Source organism: Lepisosteus platostomus, chromosome 6 (genome assembly GCF_059453375.1).
Source record: "Lepisosteus platostomus isolate fLepPlt1 chromosome 6, fLepPlt1.hap1, whole genome shotgun sequence".
Classification (NCBI taxonomy): domain Eukaryota; kingdom Metazoa; phylum Chordata; class Actinopteri; order Semionotiformes; family Lepisosteidae; genus Lepisosteus; species Lepisosteus platostomus.
In genome coordinates, this window is record NC_142616.1 from 12,575,827 (window position 1) to 12,599,146 (window position 23,320).

At 49.0% G+C, this 23,320-nt stretch overlaps 1 protein-coding gene across 1 annotated transcript in view; it reads right to left on the reverse strand.

Annotated features, from left to right (window-relative positions):
• LOC148660400 (protein-glutamine gamma-glutamyltransferase K-like) overlaps positions 1–22,032 on the reverse strand; it is a 34,547-nt gene extending 12,515 nt beyond the window's left edge. Inside the window, exons 1-3 of the mRNA XM_088634328.1 lie at positions 21,813–22,032; positions 9,833–10,098; positions 7,417–7,608 (exon numbers count right to left, since the gene is read on the reverse strand). Coding sequence (XP_088490454.1) covers positions 7,417–7,608; positions 9,833–10,097 — 457 coding nt within the window. The 5' untranslated portion in view covers position 10,098; positions 21,813–22,032. The remainder of the gene's footprint in view (positions 1–7,416; positions 7,609–9,832; positions 10,099–21,812) is intronic.
• Between the last annotated feature and the right edge of the window lie 1,288 nt (positions 22,033–23,320).

Sequence of the window (23,320 nt, forward strand, 5' to 3'; positions counted from 1 at the left end):
ATCCTCCCAGAAATTTTCCCAAACCACACCCTGCTTCTACCTACAGGGAGTGTCTTAAAATAACACCAGTCTGTTATTTCTGGAATTTCTCTCAGAACATTCCCTGTAACTGGTTCCACGTGTTCCTGATAGCAGCCTGTGGGCTGCAAATGACAGGCAGCGGTTTTCAGTCCCAGTACCTCCCTAACCTGCTCTGGCTCTGTGTCCATGTCTCTGTTTCTCTCTCTGTCCGTCCCTGTCTGTCTCTCTCCTGCTCTCCCTCTCCCTGTCTTTCTCTCTGTCTGCCCCTCTCTCTCTCTCTCTCTGTCTCTGTCTGACTCACAAACTGAACCTCACACACGTGGGAGATATGTGTGTATGTATGTGTGTAATTCTTATTACACTGTTTTTGTCTGTTTTTCTCATATGTGTGCATGTTTGTAACACAAGTTAGAGTATGTATGCAACTCTTGTATGTGTGTAATTCTGTGTGTGTGTGATTATCATGTGTGTGTAATTCTCGAGTGTGTGTGTAATTCCTGTGTGTGTATAATTTCATGTGTGTGAGTGTGTGTACTTCTCATGTGTGTGTGTGTAATTCTTGTATGTGTGTAATTCTCGTGTGTGTGTGTGTGTGTGTAATTTTCGTGTGTAATTCTCGTGTGTGTGTGTGTGTGTGTAATTTTCGTGTGTAATTCTCGTGTGTGTGTGTGTGTGTGTGTGTGTGTGTGTGTGTGTGTAATTTTCGTGTGTACAGTACGTGAGGTCCAGCCCTATAGGAACTTGGCTTTAGGAGCAGCCTCCTCTATAATTGCTTAATTGCTAATGACCCGACCACACTCTCCACAGACAGGTAACACCCCCCCACACACACACACAGCCTCGGCCTCTGGAGTGTGTCTGTGCTGAGGCTCAGCAGTGTGGAAGAGACTGGTGTTGAGTCACTTTCCTGTCACCTACACATTAACCGGCAGGTAACCGCAGGGGGTAAGAGCACAATACATCTGCGGTTCACAAAGTTCAGTCGTTCTCTCCCTGCAGGAGGTCATGTGAAGCTGACTCTGGCTCCTAGTGTGGGAGTGCTTGTAGGGGAGGCAGCAGGATCACAATCAGGCTGGACTGACAGGGAAAACACGCAAAACAGAGCTGCAGGAATTTGCATTCTTCCACTGATAATAAATATTCCTCACATTTTCACAATCAGTTTCAGAAGGAGTACTTTCAGCCTAGTTCAGTCTCGTTGATACAGATACTGCCTGGACACTCCAGTACATTAACACTGCACTGAGAGAGAGGGGTTCATACAGACACACTGACTGGACACTCCAGTACATTAACACTGCACTGAGAGAGAGGGGTTCATACAGACACACTGACTGACTGGACACTCCAGTACATTAACACTGCACTGAGAGAGAGGGGTTCATACAGACACACTGACTGACTGGACACTCCAGTACATTAACACTGCACTGAGAGAGAGGGGTTCATAGAGACACACTGACTGACTGGACACTCCAGTACATTAACACTGCACTGAGAGAGAGGGGTTCATACAGACACACTGACTGACTGGACACTCCAGTACATTAACACTGCACTGAAAGAGAGGGGTTCATACAGACACACTGACTGACTGGACACTCCAGTACATTAACACTGCACTGAGAGAGAGGGGTTCATACAGACACACTGACTGACTGGACACTCCAGTACATTAACACTGCACTGAGAGAGAGGGGTTCATACAGACACACTGACTGACTGGACACTCCAGTACATTAACACTGCACTGAGAGAGAGGGGTTCATACAGACACACTGACTGGACACTCCAGTACATTAACACTGCACTGAGAGAGAGGGGTTCATACAGACACACTGACTGACTGGACACTCCAGTACATTAACACTGCACTGAGAGAGAGGGGTTCATACAGACACACTGACGGACTGGACACTCCAGTACATTAACACTGCACTGAGAGAGAGGGGTTCATACAGACACACTGACTGGACACTCCAGTACATTAACACTGCACTGAGAGAGAGGGGTTCATACAGACACACTGACTGGACACTCCAGTACATTAACACTGCACTGAGAGAGAGGGGTTCATACAGACACACTGACTGGACACTCCAGTACATTAACACTGCACTGAGAGAGAGGGGTTCATACAGACACACTGACTGACTGGACACTCCAGTACATTAACACTGCACTGAGAGAGAGGGGTTCATACAGACACACTGACTGACTGGACACTCCAGTACATTAACACTGCACTGAGAGAGAGGGGTTCATACAGACACACTGACTGACTGGACACTCCAGTACATTAACACTGCACTGAAAGAGAGGGGTTCATACAGACACACTGACTGACTGGACACTCCAGTACATTAACACTGCACTGAGAGAGAGGGGTTCATACAGACACACTGACTGACTGGACACTCCAGTACATTAACACTGCACTGAGAGAGAGGGGTTCATACAGACACACTGACTGACTGGACACTCCAGTACATTAACACTGCACTGAGAGAGAGGGGTTCATACAGACACACTGACTGGACACTCCAGTACATTAACACTGCACTGAGAGAGAGGGGTTCATACAGACACACTGACTGACTGGACACTCCAGTACATTAACACTGCACTGAGAGAGAGGGGTTCATACAGACACACTGACTGACTGGACACTCCAGTACATTAACACTGCACTGAGAGAGAGGGGTTCATACAGACACACTGACTGACTGGACACTCCAGTACATTAACACTGCACTGAGAGAGAGGGGTTCATACAGACACACAGACTGGACACTCCAGTACATTAACACTGCACTGAGAGAGAGGGGTTCATACAGACACACTGACTGACTGGACACTCCAGTACATTAACACTGCACTGAGAGAGAGGGGAAGGACGCAGGAGGAAACTGGCAGGGGGTTGGTGACTGTGGACGTGGCCCAGTGAGGAGCTGAGCTCTATAAATAGTGTCTGTGTCAGAGCAGGAGGTGCCGGCTGGTAACCGGATCCCAGACAGACGGCGAGACATCTGTCACCCAGCAGTGTCCCGCCAGCTCAGGGATCTGGGGGCGGGCGCTCCTGCAGGCCCGGAGCCGAGCCCCCCGTTGCCCTGCCAGTGTCCCGAGCCCACCGGAGCAGCAGGGAGAGCAGAGGAGGGAGTGTTTGCTGCTCTGTGCTGATCAGAGGGCCGACACCCTGACGGAGGGGTCTGAGGGCGAGGTACACAGGGAGACAGGTCTCACTGATCAGGGAGCGGAGGACATAGAAGTGGAATAGAGCACAGTGCAGACTCCCCCCTGATCTCACTGCACTGTACTGTACTCTCACCCTGATCTCACTGTACTGTACTGTATTCTCACCCTGATCTCACTGTACTGTACTCTCACCCTGATCTCACTGTACTGTACTGTTCTCTCACCCTGATCTCACTGGGCTTTACTGCACTGTACTGCATTCTCACCCTGATCACACTGGGCTGTACTCTCACCCTGATCTCACTGTACTGTACTGTACTCCCACCCTGATCTCACTGTACTGTACTGTACTCTCACCCTGATCTCACTGTACTGTACTGTTCTCTCACCCTGATCTCACTGTACTGTACTGTACTCCTACCCTGATCACACTGGGCTGTACTGTACTCTCACCCTGATCTCACTGGGCTGTACTCTCACCCTGATCTCACTGGGCTGGTAAGGACACTGTTAATGGGCTTTTATAAGGGAATCTGGTGTCCCTGAGTCTGTAAATACTGTTCATACTGTTGAACCACGCTCAGAGTAAGTCTCCACAGATCTTCTGCTTCTCAGCAGAAGCCGGTCCAGCGCCAGGAACCCATGACCTCTTGACCTCCCCGCCGTTACCATGACAACAGTGAGCAAACAGAAAAGCAAAACACACACGTGCACACACGCGCTCACGCTCCCTCTCCGGTCTCTGCCCCAGTCTCCCTGCCAGGAGACGCCTGCTGCAGGGCTGATCGGGACTCTGGGCTGGGAGGAGGGGGAGCGGCCCGTCTGGTCTCTGTGTCCGAGTCGCACGCGGCCCAGCCTTGAGCCTCACAGGGCCAGCGACTGCAGCTGAGCGAGCAGCCACAAGGAGGTCCAGCAGCTCACACCGCCTCAGCAGTACCAGCAGTAGTAAAGTAGCAGTAATAGTGGAGTACTACCAGCAGTAGTGTTAGTAGCAGTAACAGTATTAGGAGAGGTACCAGTGTTAAAGCAGCAGTAAAAGTATTAACAGCAGCAATGATATTAACAGCAGCAGTATTGTTAGCAGCAGTAACAGTAGTAAAGTAGCAGTAATACTGGAGTACTATCGGCATTAGTGTTGGTAGCATTGACAGTATTAGGAGAAGTACCAGTGTTAAAACAGCAGTAAAAGTATTAACAGCAGCTGTTAATAGCAGCAGTAACAGTAGTAAAGCAGCAGTAACAGTACTGACAGTAACAGCAGCAGTAATGGTAGTAAAGCAGCAGTAACAGTACTGACTAATAGCAGCAGGACTGTTAGCTATGGCGCTAGCAGCAGTAACAGTAGTGACAGCAATAGCAGTAGTAACAGTAAAGCAGCAGTAACAGTAGTGACAGTAATAGCAGCAGTAACAGTAAAGCAGCAGTAACAGTAGTGACAGTAATAGCAGCAGTAACAGTAAAGCAGCAGTAACAGTAGTGACAGTAATAGCAGTAGTAACAGTAAAGCAGCAGTAACAGTAGTGACAGTAATAGCAGCAGGACTGTTAGCTATGGCGCTAGCAGCAGTAACAGTAGTGACAGTAATAGCAGTAGTAACAGTAAAGCAGCAGTAACAGTAGTGACAGTAATAGCAGCAGTAACAGTAAAGCAGCAGTAACAGTAGTGACAGTAATAGCAGTAGTAACAGTAAAGCAGCAGTAACAGTAGTGACAGTAATAGCAGCAGTAACAGTAAAGCAGCAGTAACAGTAGTGACAGTAATAGCAGCAGTAACAGTAGTGACAGTAATAGCAGCAGTAACAGTAAAGCAGCAGTAACAGTAGTGACAGTAATAGCAGCAGGACTGTTAGCTATGGCGCTAGCAGCAGTAACAGTAGTGACAGTAATAGCAGTAGTAACAGTAAAGCAGCAGTAACAGTAGTGACAGTAATAGCAGCAGTAACAGTAAAGCAGCAGTAACAGTAGTGACAGTAATAGCAGCAGTAACAGTAGTAAAGCAGCAGTAACAGTAGTGACAGTAATAGCAGCAGTAACAGTAAAGCAGCAGTAACAGTAGTGACAGTAATAGCAGTAGGACTGTTAGCTGTGGCGCTAGCAGCAGTAACAGTAGTGACAGTAATAGCAGCAGTAACAGTAAAGCAGCAGTAACAGTAGTGACAGTAATAGCAGCAGTAACAGTAAAGCAGCAGTAACAGTAGTGACAGTAATAGCAGTAGTAACAGTAAAGCAGCAGTAACAGTAGTGACAGTAATAGCAGTAGGACTGTTAGCTGTGGCGCTAGCAGCAGTAACAGTAGTGACAGTAATAGCAGCAGTAACAGTAAAGCAGCAGTAACAGTAGTGACAGTAATAGCAGCAGGACTGTTAGCTATGGCGCTAGCAGCAGTAACAGTAGTGACAGTAATAGCAGTAGTAACAGTAAAGCAGCAGTAACAGTAGTGACAGTAATAGCAGCAGTAACAGTAAAGCAGCAGTAACAGTAGTGACAGTAATAGCAGTAGGACTGTTAGCTGTGGCGCTAGCAACAGTAACAGTAGTAAAGCAGTAGTAACAGTACTGACAGTAATAGCAGCAGGACTGTTAGCTATGGCGCTAGCAGCAGTAACAGTACTGACAGTAATAGCAGCAGTAACAGTAAAGCAGCAGTAACAGTAGTGACAGTAATAGCAGCAGTAACAGTAAAGCAGCAGTAACAGTACTGACAGTAATAGCAGCAGTAACAGTAAAGCAGCAGTAACAGTAGTGACAGTAATAGCAACAGTAACAGTAAAGCAGCAGTAACAGTACTGACAGTAATAGCAGCAGTAACAGTAGTGACAGTAATAGCAGTAGTAACAGTAAAGCAGCAGTAACAGTAGTGACAGTAATAGCAGCAGTAACAGTAAAGCAGCAGTAACAGTACTGACAGTAATAGCAACAGTAACAGTACTGACAGTAATAGCAGTAGGACTGTTAGCTGTGGTGCTGGCAGCAGTAACAGTACTGACAGTAATAGCAACAGTAACAGTAGTGACAGTAATAGCAGCAGTAACAGTAAAGCAGCAGTAACAGTAGTGACAGTAATAGCAGCAGTAACAGTACTGACAGTAATAGCAACAGTAACAGTACTGACAGTAATAGCAGCAGTAACAGTAAAGCAGCAGTAACAGTAGTGACAGTAATAGCAGCAGTAACAGTAGTGACAGTAATAGCAGCAGTAACAGTAAAGCAGCAGTAACAGTAGTGACAGTAATAGCAGCAGTAACAGTAAAGCAGCAGTAACAGTAGTGACAGTAATAGCAGCAGGACTGTTAGCTATGGCGCTAGCAGCAGTAACAGTAGTGACAGTAATAGCAGCAGTAACAGTAGTCACAGTAATAGCAGCAGTAACAGTAAAGCAGCAGTAACAGTAGTGACAGTAATAGCAGCAGTAACAGTAAAGCAGCAGTAACAGTAGTGACAGTAATAGCAGCAGGACTGTTAGCTATGGCGCTAGCAGCAGTAACAGTAGTGACAGTAATAGCAACAGTAACAGTAAAGCAGCAGTAACAGTAGTGACAGTAATAGCAGCAGTAACAGTAGTCACAGTAATAGCAGCAGTAACAGTAAAGCAGCAGTAACAGTAGTGACAGTAATAGCAGCAGTAACAGTAGTAAAGCAGCAGTAACAGTAGTGACAGTAATAGCAGTAGTAACAGTAGTAAAGCAGCAGTAACAGTAGTGACAGTAATAGCAGCAGTAACAGTACTGACAGTAACAGCAGCAGTAATGGTAGTAAAGCAGCAGTAACAGTACTGACTAATAGCAGCAGGACTGTTAGCTATGGCGCTAGCAGCAGTAACAGTAGTGACAGTAATAGCAACAGTAACAGTAGTGACAGTAATAGCAGCAGTAACAGTAGTGACAGTAATAACAGCAGTAACAGTAGTGACAGTAATAACAGCAGGACTGTTAGCTGTGGTGCTGGCACACTGGCTGGTAATAGTAATAGCAGTATAGAAGCAGTCCCAGTAGTAAAGCAGCAGTAATAGCAGTATAGAAGCAGTCCCAGTAGTATAGCAGCAGTAACAGTTTGTATTTAGCCACAGCAGGGGAAGCAGTCACTATGGCTGTGGTCACAGCAGCACCAGTGCTTGTAACACTGCACTTTAATGACCACCAGCCCATGAACAGCAAGAACAATAATAAGCGTTAACAACAATAGCGACAGTGGAGAGCACTGACCGGTCTTGAGCTCCAGGAAGAGCTTGTCTGTGCCAGGGGTGAAAGGTCGAGACAGGGTGAGGAGGATCTGGAAGGTCTGTCCCCGGCGAATGATGAGGTCATCACTGTGGTACAGATTGGTGTGGTGCTCCTTGCGGTTCTGACCCGAGGGGGACTTCAGCAGGTCCACTGACACCACGGACAACGTCAGCTCTACACCAGAGAGAGAGGGGGGAGTTGACACACTGACGGTTTCCCCGGTGCAGAGACAGACAGGCGGTCCGCACTCCCATCCATCACTTTCTAACTGCATCTTCCAGGACAGAGCCACAGGGGAGCCGGAGCCTATCCCAGCAAGCAACTGGGCACACGGCAGGGTACCGCCTGGAGAGGACACCTGTCCATCACAGGACACACACACACCCTGGACAGGACACCAGGCCATCACAGGACACACACACACACCCTGGACAGGACACCAGTCCATCACAGGACACACACACACACCCTGGACAGGGCACCAGTCCATCACAGGACACACACACACCCTGGACAGGACACCAGCCCATCACAGGACACACACACACCCTGGACAGGACACCAGCCCATCATAGGACACACACACACACCCTGGACAGGACACCTGTCCATCACAGGACACACACACACACACCCCCTGGACAGGACACCTGTCCATCACAGGACACACACACACACCCTGGACAGGACACCTGTCCATCACAGGACACACACACATACCCTGGACAGGACACCTGTCCATCACAGGACACACACACACACCCTGGACAGGGCACCTGTCCATCACAGGACACACACACACACCCTGGACAGGACACCTGTCCATCACAGGACACACACACACACCCTGGACAGGACACCTGTCCATCACAGGACACACACACATACCCTGGACAGGACACCTGTCCATCACAGGACACACACACACACCCTGGACAGGGCACCTGTCCATCACAGGACACACACAGACACCCTGGACAGGACACCAGCCCATCACAGGACACACACACACCCTGGACAGGACACCAGCCCATCATAGGACACACACACACACCCTGGACAGGACACCTGTCCATCACAGGACACACACACACACCCTGGACAGGACACCTGTCCATCACAGGACACACACACATACCCTGGACAGGACACCTGTCCATCACAGGACACACACACACACCCTGGACAGGGCACCTGTCCATCACAGGACACACACACACCCTGGACAGGACACCTGTCCATCACAGGACACACACACACACCCTGGACAGGACACCTGTCCATCACAGGACACACACACACCCTGGACAGGACACCTGTCCATCACAGGACACACACACACACCCTGGACAGGACACCTGTCCATCACAGGACACACGCACACACCCTGGACAGGACACCAGTCCATCACAGGACACACGCACATACCCTGGACAGGACACCAGTCCATCACAGGACACACACACACACACCCTGGACAGGGCACCTGTCCATCACAGGACACACACACACCCTGGACAGGGCACCTGTCCATCACAGGACACACACACACACCCTGGACAGGGCACCTGTCCATCACAGGACACACACACACACCCTGGACAGGACACCAGCCCATCACAGGACACACACACACCCTGGACAGGACACCAGCCCATCACAGGACACACACACACCCTGGACAGGGCACCTGTCCATCACAGGACACACACACACCCTGGATAGGACACCAATCTATCACAGGACACAGATACACACTTGCACCAGTCACACTCACACCAGACACAGAGACATACACACCACACACTCACACCAGACACACACACACTGAGACACAGACACTCACTCAGACTATACTCACACATCACACTCACACCAGACACAGCACACACTCAGACACACACTCACACCAGACACAGCACACACTCAGACACACACTCACACCAGACACAGAAACACACACTCAGACACACACTCACACCAGACACAGCACACACTCAGACACACACTCACACCAGACACAGCACACACTCAGACACACACTCACATCAGACACAGCACACACTCAGACACACACTCACACCAGACACAGCACACACTCAGACACACACTCACATCAGACACAGAAACACACACTCAGACCAGAAACACGCTCACATCAGACACACACTCACACACTCTCACACACTCACACACACACACACACACACACACACACACACACACACACACACACACACACACACACACCAGACACACACAAAGTAGGGCCAGTTCTCCCAGAATGAGCCCATGTGACCATGGGGAGACCACACACACAGCACCGCAGGTCTGGAATCGAGCCCAGGGCCCCAGCGTTGACCTCTGCGCCGCCCCGCGGCCCCAGTCTGGGTATTACCGTCCAGTTCCGTGCCCCCGGTGTGAGGGATGGAGGGCTTCTCGGTGTCGTCGGTGGTGGCGGTCTCGGTGACCTCAGCCGTGTCTGTCTTCCTGGCGCGGATGCAGGGACACAGCCTGTGATACCACCGGCGACGGCCCCCTGACCCCGCCTCCTCCTGCTGTTGCCCCGCCCCCTGGACAGGCTCCTCCCCCCTGCCCAGAGTGACAGCCGGCCATCGTCCCACTGCAGAGCGGTCCCGCACTGAGGCTCCCTCCAACGGCATTCTGGGAGAACACAGGGAGAAAAATACATATTAAGTGACAGTGGGATACTGTATATTATCTCTGCACTGTGAGAGAGGGGTTAATACAGACACACTGACTGGACACTCCAGTACATTAACACTGCACTGAGAGACAGAGCAACTACGTCACGTGATGTCAGTGAGTCAGTGTGGTCAGAGACTGTGTCAGTAAGTCCTCCCATCAGTTTCTACACAAGAAGTGTGAATCTCAGCCTTGAGCTACCCTGTCAGTGAGGTGCTATTTAAAGGATTTCCAGCGCGTGTCTGAAGAAGCGTTCAGTAGGGCAGTGCTAACTCAGGGACTGGTCGTGCAACACTGAGGCCTGTGTGAGTCACCATTGCGAGAGAAGAGGTCACGACGGGAGCAGAGTTCAGCGATTCGTACAGAGGTCACGATGATTCGCACAGAGGAAACGACAGGAGCAGAGTTCAGCGATTCGCACAGAGGTCACGATGATTCGCACAGAGGAAATGACAGGAGCAGAGTTCAGCGATTCGCACAGAGGTCACGATGATTCGCACAGAGGAAACGACAGGAGAAGAGTTCAGCGATTTGCACAGAGGAAACGACAGGAGAAGAGTTCAGCGATTCCCACAGAGTTCAGCGATTCGCACAGAGGTCACGACGGGAGCAGAGTTCAGCGATTCGCACAGAGGTCATGACGGGAGCAGAGTTCAGCGATTTAGTGAACGATGTACAGTGATGTCCCACTTCAGTGGACACCCCACTCAAAGCCCATTACAGTAATAGGAATCCCCTCCACCCCAGTGTGATGATGCTCCAGTCCGCTCACACACTCCATCTCTCAGTGGGGAGGAGAGCAGAGTGATGAGGCCAGTTCAGAGAGGGGGGTGATCAGGAGGCCATGACTGGTAAAGGTGAATTTGGTGACAAATTGGTAAAGTGATTCCCACAGAGGTCCTGACAGAGTAGTGTTCATTGATTCCCACAGAGTTCATGACAGGAACAGTGTTCAGTGATTCCCACAGAGTTCACGACAGGAACAGAGTTCAGTGATTGTCACAGAGGAGGTCCTGACAGAACAGTGTTCAGCGATTTCTGCAAAGGTCCTGACAGAGCAGTGTTCAGTGACTCTCACAGAGGAGGTCCTGAGAGGTCAGTGTTCAGTGATTCCCGCAGAGGAGGTCCTGACAGGTCGGTGTTCAGTGATTCTCTCTTCCTCACAGACACCCTCTTCTGTCTCTAGCTCATCCTTTCACAGTTAGTCGCTCCTGCTCCTCTCCCTCTCTCCTAATTTCCTTCTCCTCTCTCCCCTCTCTCTTCTCTCCTCTCTCCTTGTTCCCCTCTCTTCTCTCGTCTCTCTCCCCTTTCCACTCTCTCTCCTATCTCCCCTCTCTCTCCTCTCATTTCAGTTCAACTCAAGGTGCTTTATTAGCATGACCGATGGGTACAATCAGTGTCGCCAAAGCAAATGAAAGTAATGAAATTCACATTAAACAAAACAAAAAATAAAAGTAAAATCAAATCTACAGACATATTACAGACATTTACAACAAAGACATATTATATAATATTGACATATACTGTAGGCGGCTGGAGCATTATTGGGAGACAGACTCACTGTTCCTCAGGCTGTGACAGGAGATCACATACTGGGCTGCCAGTTCAACTGAGTTCCCTCCTCCCTCTCCCAGTAGGATTGGGACCCGTTGTGATTCTGGCAGGTGTGGGAACTCTGGGATTAGATTTCTGAATTTCGGGAAGAATGTTTCTCTAATCCCAGAGTATCTGTCACAGTGCAGTAGGAAGTGCACTCTCTCTCTCTCTCCTCTCTCATCTCTCTCCCCTCTCTCTCCTCTCTCACTCCCACGTCCCACCCAGCCCCTGTCTGCTCCCTCCCCTCTCTCCACTCTCTCTCCTCTCCCACATTCCTCCCAGCCCCTGTCTCCTCTCTCCTCTCTCTCTCCTCTCCCCTCCCTCTCCATCATGTTTGTGTTGGCAGCACTGCTCTGCTCACCCTGTTCCACTTCAGTAAAAACTGTTTTTCTAGGGAAAACAACGAAATGCTTGTGGCCTCCTGTTGGCAATTGGAGAGAGACGAAAGAAATATGTGAGAGTGAGATAAAGTGAACCGGGAAAGGTCCCAGAACAGTGTGTCTCATAATCAAAGCATACCCATAGTGAGAGAAAGAATAATACAGACTGCCTGGACACTCCAGAACATTAACACTGCACTGAGAGAGAGGGGTTCATACAGACACACTGACTGACTGGACACTCCAGTACATTAACACTGCACTGAGAGAGAGAGGTTCATACAGACACACTGACTGGACACTCTAGTACATTAACACTGCACTGAGAGAGAGGGGTTCATACAGACACTGACTGACTGGACACTCCAGTACATTAACACTGCACTGAGAGAGAGGGGTTCATACAGACACACTGACTGACTGGACACTCCAGTACATTAACACTGCACTGAGAGAGAGGGGTTCATACAGACACACTGACTGACTGGACACTCCAGTACATTAACACTGCACTGAGAGAGAGGGGTTCATACAGACACACTGACTGGACACTCCAGTACATTAACACTGCACTGAGAGAGAGGGGTTCATACAGACACACTGACTGGACACTCCAGTACATTAACACTGCACTGAGAGAGAGGGGTTCATACAGACACACTGACTGACTGGACACCCCAGTACATTAACACTGCACTGAGAGAGAGGGGTTCATACAGACACACTGACTGGACACTACAGTACATTAACACTGCACTGAGAGAGAGGGGTTCATACAGACACACTGACTGACTGGACACTCCAGTACATTAACACTGCACTGAGAGAGAGGGGTTCATACAGACACACTGACTGGACACTCCAGTACATTAACACTGCACTGAGAGAGAGGGGTTCATACAGACACACTGACTGACTGGACACTCCAGTACATTAACACTGCACTGAGAGAGAGGGGTTCATACAGACACACTGACTGACTGGACACTCCAGTACATTAACACTGCACTGAGAGAGAGGGGTTCATACAGACACACTGACTGGACACTCCAGTACATTAACACTGCACTGAGAGAGAGGGGTTCATACAGACACACTGACTGGACACTCCAGTACATTAACACTGCACTGAGAGAGAGGGGTTCATACAGACACACTGACTGACTGGACACCCCAGTACATTAACACTGCACTGAGAGAGAGGGGTTCATACAGACACACTGACTGACTGGACACTCCAGTACATTAACACTGCACTGAGAGAGAGGGGTTCATACAGACACACTGACTGACTGGACACTCCAGTACATTAACACTGCACTGAGAGAGAGGGGTTAATACAGACACACTGACTGACTGGACACTCCAGTACATTAACACTGCACTGGGAGAGAGGGGTTCATACAGACACACTGACTGACTGGACACTCCAGTACATTAACACTGCACTGAGAGAGAGGGGTTCATACAGACACACTGACTGGACACTCCAGTACATTAACATTGCACTGAGAGAGAGGGGTTCATACAGACACACTGACTGACTGGACACTCCAGTACATTAACACTGCACTGAGAGAGAGGGGTTCATACAGACACACTGACTGACTGGACACTCCAGTACATTAACACTGCACTGAGAGAGAGGGGTTCATACAGACACACTGACTGACTGGACACTCCAGTACATTAACACTGCACTGAGAGAGAGGGGTTCATACAGACACACTGACTGGACACTCCAGTACATTAACACTGCACTGAGAGAGGGGTTAGTATACTGATTGGATTTATGGAGTTGCCTCATAGTTTCTTCCAGCACTATTAGGGAGGTTGAGGGAGGTTGAGGCCAACAGATGTCTGACTCGCTGCCATGCAGGGTATCCCAGGAATGCAGCAGAAATATGCGTGTTCTAGCTGGAGGACATATTTCTGCAGTGTATAAATAAACGTCACAATCACACAGGCCAAAGGGGAACCACAGTGTCAGCCCGCGGGTTGAGCCCATCGGTCTGCCCTTCTGGGTTTATTCTGATTTTCACACCCAGTCATTCCTTCCCTGGTGCTTGTCAGCTCCTTCCAAAAGGCACTATGTTAAATTGTGCCTGGGTGTGATGCTGGTATTCCTGACCACCCCCCTGAGTCTGATCCCACCCTGCCTCAGCAGCCAATGGGACCCACCGCTGCCAGGAGCTTCAGTGCAGACTCCAGCGCGACAGGTGAGTTAGTGTGAGATTCTGTGACTGTTATCAACACATCTACAGTAAAGTGAGGTGGAGTTTCTGCACATCCAGAACCTGACTGAAACGATCACTGACCCAACACATCCACAGTAAAGTGAAGGTGAAGTCTGAACACTTCCAGAACATGACTGAAATGATCATTGTCCCAACACACCTTCAGTAAAGTCAGGTGGAGTCTGAACACTTCCAGAACCTGACTGAAACGATCACTGACCCAACACATCCACAGTAAAGTCAGGTGAAGTCTGAACACTTCCAGAACCTGACTGAAACGATCACTGACCCAACACATCCACAGTAAAGTGAAGGTGAAGTCTGAACACTTCCAGAACATGACTGAAATGATCATTGTCCCAACACACCTTCAGTAAAGTCAGGTGGAGTCTGAACACTTCCAGAACCTGACTGAAACGATCACTGACCCAACACACCTTCGGTATACGAATCCCGCAGCCAGGTGGCAGGAAGGGCTCTCGCTGACCCGGATCTCCACCTCCTGGGCTCGTCTGCTCCAGGAGAGCAGCGGGCAGAGACCTCCAGCGAGGCGCAGGTCCCTCCCAGGGGCTCAACACACACACACACACACACACACACACACACACACTCACACACACAGACACTCTCACACACACACAGACACGCACACACACTCTCACACACACACGCACACACACACACAGACACGCACGCACACACTCTCACACGCACGCGCGCGCGCGCGCACACACACACACACTCTCACACACACACACATGACCTGCGCCTCACCCAGGGAAGTCGGTGGTGTCGAAACCCGTGCAGGAGCTGCGAGCTGCCAGGTCATCAGTTCTCCCTCCCTGCCTCTTCCTGCTGGCCCCTGAGTCTGCAGCGCAGCGCAGCGCGGGCCCCAGGCGGGGGACTCCCTCTCGCCCGCCGCTCCTTGGTAGCTATTTGACTTGAGGAGCCGATCCAGCTGTGCCTGTGTTGTGTTTAACTGTGTTGTGTTTAACTGTTTTGTGTTAATAAGAACATCAGCAAAGGATGATCAGGGGCTCATTTTAACTGCCACACGCAGAGCTCTGGCTCACTTCACTCTGCTGTTTCACACCCTGTACAGTATTAGACTATACTGTACTCTGTTATATCACACCCTGTACAGTATTAAACTATATCGACTCTGCTATATCACACCCTGTACAGTATTAGAATATACTGTACTCTGCTATATCAAACCCTGTACAGTATTAAACTCTATCGACTCTGCTATATCACACCCTGTACAGTATTAGACTATACTGTACTCTGCTATATCACACCCTGTACAGTATTAAACTCTATCGACTCTGCTATATCACACCCTGTACAGTATTAAACTATACTGTACTCTGCTATATCACACCCTGTACAGTATTAGACTATACTGTACTCTGCTATATCACACCCTGTACAGTATTAAACTCTATCGACTCTGCTATATCACACCCTGTACAGTATTAGACTATACTGTACTCTGCTGTTTCACACCCTGTACAGTATTAGACTATACTGTACTCTGCTATATCACACCCTGTACAGTATTAAACTCTATCGACTCTGCTATATCACACCCTGTACAGTATTAAACTATACTGTACTCTGCTATATCACACCCTGTACAGTATTAGACTATACTGTACTCTGCTATATCACACCCTGTACAGTATTAAACTCTATTGACTCTGCTATATCACACCCTGTACAGTATTAGAATATACTGTACTCTGCTATATCACACCCTGTACAGTATTAAACTATACTGTACTCTGCTATATCAAACCCTGTACAGTATTAAACTATATTGTACTCTGTTATATCACGCCCTGTACAGTATTAAACTATATCGACTCTGCTATCCCACATGTGCAGCATATTGTCAAAACATTTTTTTTTCTCCTCAGAAATATCGCTAGACTACGCCCTATGCTATCACTAACTGTGGGTGAAAAGCTGATCAACACATTTTTGTTCTCTCGAATTGGCTGCTGTAATGCTCTACTGGCATTGAACAAACTGCAGTATGTCCAAAATTCATCAGCCAGAATCCCGACCAGGTCTAGTGCAAATGATCACATTACTCCTATCCTGGAGTCCTTGCACTGGCTTCCAGTCAAATTCCGTGTGGACTTTAAAACCCTCATGCTCACCTATAAGGCTCTGCATGGCTTGGCACCTCAGTACCTGTCTGAACTATTATCGCCCTACTCCCCACCTCGCACCCTTCGCTCTTCTAATTCTGGTCTCCTTACTGTCCCCCAAGCCCGTCTACATTGTATGGGTGACAGGGCCTTCTCCTGTGATGCCCCCAAGCTCTGGAACTCTTTGCCCAAGGGTATCAGAGAGTCACCTTCTCTAAACTCCTTCAAATCCAGACTCAAAACCTTCTTCTTCAGAAGAGCCTTTACTGAACTGGTTCCATTCTTCACCGCTCTGCTCCTACTATACTTAGTACCACCATCCAGCGTCTCCTCTGTGTATTGTAATTTTGTTTTATCTTGTGTATTCTGCTTATTTATTGTTGTTTTGAGAAGCCACCTTTAAAGGCACTATATAAATTCAAGTTTATTATTATTATTATTATTATTATATCACACCCTGTACAGTACTAAACTACTGTACTCTGCTATATCACACCATGTAGATTATTATGCTACACTGACTCTGTTACTGTATATCACACACTGTACAGTATTAACCTATATTATACTCTGCTATATCACACCCTGTACAGTATTGTGCTACATTGACTCTGCTATATCACAGACTCTACAGTATTAACCTATATGGCACTCTGCTATATCATACCCTGTACAGTAATAAACTATACTGTACTCTGCTATATCACACCTTACAGTAATAAACTATATTGACTCTGCTATATCACAACCTGTACAGTATTAACCTACAGTATATGGCACTCTGCTATATCACACCCTGTACAGTAATAAACTATACTGTACTCTGCTATATCACACCCTGTACAGTAATAAACTATATTGGCTCTGCTATATCACAACCTGTACAGTATTATGCTACATTGACTCTGCTGTATCACACACTGTACATTATTAACCTACTGTATATGGCACTCTGCTATATCACACCCTGTACAGTAATAAACTATATTGACTCTGCTATATAACAACCTGTACAGTATTAACCTATACTGCACTCTGCTAAATCACACCCTGTACAGTATTAAACTCTACTGACTCTGCTATATAATACCATGTAGAGTATTAAACTATATTGCACTCTGCTATATTACACCCTGTACAGTATTATGCTACATTGACTCTGCTGTATCACACCCTGTACAGTATTATGCTACTATAACAGTATAACACCCACACTCTCCTCTCTCACACTAGAGTCACAACACCAAGACACACTGCTGCTCAGAGCTCTGTCACTGCTCCTGCAACAGTATAACACCCACACTCTCCTCTCTCACACTAGAGTCACAACACCAAGACACACTGCTGCTCAGGGCTCTGTCACTGCTCCTGCAACAGTATAACACCCACACTCTCCTCTCTCACACTAGAGTCACAACACCAAGACACACTGCTGCTCAGAGCTCTGTCACTGCTCCTGCAACAGTATAACACCAACACTCTCCTCTCTCACACTAGAGTCACAACACCAAGACACACTGCTGCTCAGGGCTCTGTCACTGCTCCTGCAACAGTATAACACCCACACTCTCCTCTCTCACACTAGAGTCACAACACCAAGACACACTGCTGCTCAGGGCTCTGTCACTGCTCCTGCAACAGTATAACACCCACACTCTCCTCTCTCACACTAGAGTCACAACACCAAGACACACTGCTGCTCAGAGCTCTGTCACTGCTCCTGCAACAGTATAACACCCACACTCTCCTCTCTCACACTAGAGCCACAACACCAAGACACACTGCTGCTCAGAGCTCTGTCACTGCTCCTGCAACAGTATAACACCCACACTCTCCTCTCTCACACTAGAGTCACAACACCAAGACACACTGCTGCTCAGGGCTCTGTCACTGCTCCTGCAACAGTATAACACCCACACTCTCCTCTCTCACACTAGAGTCACAACACCAAGACACACTGCTGCTCAGAGCTCTGTCACTGCTCCTGCAACAGTATAACACCCACACTCTCCTCTCTCACACTAGAGTCACAACACCAAGACACACTGCTGCTCAGGGCTCTGTCACTGCTCCTGCAACAGTATAACACCCACACTCTCCTCTCTCACACTAGAGTCACAACACCAAGACACACTGCTGCTCAGGGCTCTGTCACTGCTCCTGCAACAGTTTAACACCCACACTCTCCTCTCTCACACTAGAGTCACAACACCAAGACACACTGCTGCTCAGGGCTCTGTCACTGCTCCTGCAACAGTATAACACCCACACTCTCCTCTCTCACACTAGAGTCACAACACCAAGACACACTGCTGCTCAGGACTCTGTCACTGCTCCTGCAACAGTATAACACCCACACTCTCCTCTCTCACACTAGAGTCACAACACCAAGACACACTGCTGCTCAGGGCTCTGTCACTGCTCCTGCAACAGTATAACACCCACACTCTCCTCTCTCACACTAGAGTCACAACACCAAGACACACTGCTGCTCAGGGCTCTGTCACTGCTCCTGCAACAGTATAACACCCACACTCTCCTCTCTCACACTAGAGTCACAACACCAAGACACACTGCTGCTCAGGGCTCTGTCACTGCTCCTGCAACAGTATAACACCCACACTCTCCTCTCTCACACTAGAGTCACAACACCAAGACACACTGCTGCCTAGGACACTGTCACTGCTCCTGCAACAGTATAACACCCACACTCTCCTCTCTCACACTAGAGTCACAACACCAAGACACACTGCTGCTCAGGGCTCTGTCACTGCTCCTGCAACAGTATAACACCCACACTCTCCTCTCTCACACTAGAGTCACAACACCAAGACACACTGCTGCTCAGGGCTCTGTCACTGCTCCTGCAACAGTATAACACCCACACTCTCCTCTCTCACACTAGAGTCACAACACCAAGACACACTGCTGCTCAGAGCTCTGTCACTGCTCCTGCAACAGTATAACACCCACACTCTCCTCTCTCACACTAGAGTCACAACACCAAGACACACTGCTGCTCAGAGCTCTGTCACTGCTCCTGCAACAGTATAACACCCACACTCCTCTCTCACACTAGAGTCACAACACCAAGACACACTGCTGCTCAGGACTCTGTCACTGCTCCTGCAACAGTATAACACCCACACTCTCCTCTCTCACACTAGAGTCACAACACCAAGACACACTGCTGCTCAGAGCTCTGTCACTGCTCCTGCAACAGTATAACACCCACACTCTCCTCTCTCACACTAGAGTCACAACACCAAGACACACTGCTGCTCAGGACTCTGTCACTGCTCCTGCAACAGTATAACACCCACACTCTCCTCTCTCACACTAGAGTCACAACACCAAGACACACTGCTGCTCAGAGCTCTGTCACTGCTCCTGCAACAGTATAACACCCACACTCTCCTCTCTCACACTAGAGTCACAACACCAAGACACACTGCTGCTCAGGGCTCTGTCACTGCTCCTGCAACAGTATAACACCCACACTCTCCTCTCTCACACTAGAGTCACAACACCAAGACACACTGCTGCTCAGAGCTCTGTCACTGCTCCTGCAACAGTATAACACCCACACTCTCCTCTCTCACACTAGAGTCACAACACCAAGACACACTGCTGCTCAGGGCTCTGTCACTGCTCCTGCAACAGTATAACACCCACACTCTCCTCTCACACTAGAGTCACAACACCAAGACACACTGCTGCCTAGGACACTGTCACTGCTCCTGCAACAGTATAACACCCACACTCTCCTCTCTCACACTAGAGTCACAACACCAAGACACACTGCTGCTCAGAGCTCTGTCACTGCTCCTGCAACAGTATAACACCCACACTCTCCTCTCTCACACTAGAGTCACAACACCAAGACACACTGCTGCTCAGGACTCTGTCACTGCTCCTGCAACAGTATAACACCCACACTCTCCTCTCTCACACTAGAGTCACAACACCAAGACACACTGCTGCTCAGAGCTCTGTCACTGCTCCTGCAACAGTATAACACCCACACTCTCCTCTCTCACACTAGAGTCACAACACCAAGACACACTGCTGCTCAGAGCTCTGTCACTGCTCCTGCAACAGTATAGCACCCACACTCTCCTCTCTCACACTAGAGTCACAACACCAAGACACACTGCTGCTCAGGGCTCTGTCACTGCTCCTGCAACAGTATAACACCCACACTCTCCTCTCTCACACTAGAGTCACAACACCTAGACACACTGCTGCTCAGAGCTCTGTCACTGCTCCTGCAACAGTATAACACCCACACTCTCCTCTCTCACACTAGAGTCACAACACCAAGACACACTGCTGCTCAGGGCTCTGTCACTGCTCCTGCAACAGTATAACACCCACACTCTCCTCTCTCACACTAGAGTCACAACACCAAGACACACTGCTGCTCAGGGCTCTGTCACTGCTCCTGCAACAGTATAACACCCACACTCTCCTCTCTCACACTAGAGTCACAACACCAAGACACACTGCTGCTCAGGGCTCTGTCACTGCTCCTGCAACAGTATAACACCCACACTCTCCTCTCTCACACTAGAGTCACAACACCAAGACACACTGCTGCTCAGAGCTCTGTCACTGCTCCTGCAACAGTATAACACCCACACTCTCCTCTCTCACACTAGAGTCACAACACCAAGACACACTGCTGCTCAGAGCTCTGTCACTGCTCCTGCAACAGTATAACACCCACACTCTCCTCTCTCACACTAGAGTCACAACACCAAGACACACTGCTGCTCAGGGCTCTGTCACTGCTCCTGCAACAGTATAACACCCACACTCTCCTCTCTCACACTAGAGTCACAACACCAAGACACACTGCTGCTCAGAGCTCTGTCACTGCTCCTGCAACAGTATAACACCCACACTCTCCTCTCTCACACTAGAGTCACAACACCAAGACACACTGCTGCTCAGGACTCTGTCACTGCTCCTGCAACAGTATAACACCCACACTCTCCTCTCTCACACTAGAGTCACAACACCAAGACACACTGCTGCTCAGAGCTCTGTCACTGCTCCTGCAACAGTATAACACCCACACTCTCCTCTCTCACACTAGAGTCACAACACCAAGACACACTGCTGCTCAGGGCTCTGTCACTGCTCCTGCAACAGTATAACACCCACACTCTCCTCTCTCACACTAGAGTCACAACACCAAGACACACTGCTGCCTAGGACACTGTCACTGGTACTGAAAAAAAGGAGATACAGCCACACTCTCCTCACACACACTAGGAGTTACGATACAAACTTACCTTTTCTGCCTTGATCTTCTTTCTGGAAGTGCACCAGAAATAAAGTTTTAAGTCTGACAGAAGCAGAGTACAATTTGTGTTCCTAAACAAGCGCCTCTTGTTTGCCTTTTTCGTTTGTCTTTCTCCTGCTCTCGCCCTGCCGGTCCTGCTCGCTCTCTCTGAGTCGCTGCAGATGGTATTTAAAGACCGTCAGGCAGTCCCAGAACTATGTGAGCGCTGAGAGGGGAAGGAATGTTTCAAGAAGGCATGAAACACTCCCCCAGCCTCTCCCCCTGTCCCCTCCCTCCCTCTCTCGCCCCTCCCATCCTCTCTCTCCCTGCTCCCTGAATATAAACCATAGCCCCTAAAGTCATTTACATAAAAACGTTCATTAACACTGCACTGAGAGAGAGGGGTTAATACAGACACACTGACTGGACACTCCAGTACATTAACACTGCACTGAGAGAGAGGGGTTAATACAGACACACTGACTGGACACTCCAGTACATTAACACTGCACTGAGAGAGAGGGGTTCATACAGACACACTGACTGACTGGACACTCCAGTACATTAACACTGCACTGAGAGAGAGGGGTTCATACAGACACACTGACTGACTGGACACTCCAGTACATTAACACTGCACTGAGAGAGAGGGGTTCATACAGACACACTGACTGGACACTCCAGTACATTAACACTGCACTGAGAGAGAGGGGTTCATACAGACACACTGACTGGACACTCCAGTACATTAACACTGCACTGAGAGAGAGGGGTTCATACAGACACACTGACTGGACACTCCAGTACATTAACACTGCACTGAGAGAGAGGGGTTCATACAGACACCCTGACTGACTGGACACTCCAGTACATTAACACTGCACTGAGAGAGAGGGGTTCATCAGACACACTGACTGACTGGACACTCCAGTACATTAACACTGCACTGAGAGAGAGGGGTTCATACAGACACCCTGACTGACTGGACACTCCAGTACATTAACACTGCACTGAGAGAGAGGGGTTCATACAGACACCCTGACTGACTGGACACACCAGTACATTAACACTGCACTGAGAGAGAGGGGTTCATACAGACACACTGACTGACTGGACACTCCAGTACATTAACACTGCACTGAGAGAGAGGGGTTCATACAGACACACTGACTGACTGGACACTCCAGTACATTAACACTGCACTGAGAGAGAGGGGTTCATACAGACACACTGACTGACTGGACACTCCAGTACATTAACACTGCACTGAGAGAGAGGGGTTCATACAGACACACTGACTGACTGGACACTCCAGTACATTAACACTGCACTGAGAGAGAGGGGTTCATACAGACACATTGACTGACTGGACACTCCAGTACATTAACACTGCACTGAGAGAGAGGAAGTCAGAGGCAGAGAGGAAATCTTGTAGAGGAGTGAAATGTATCAGAGGTTGTGCGCTGCGAGAGACCGGAAGGCGGGGGTGATGGAGTTGGGGGTGGGGTAGTATCACAC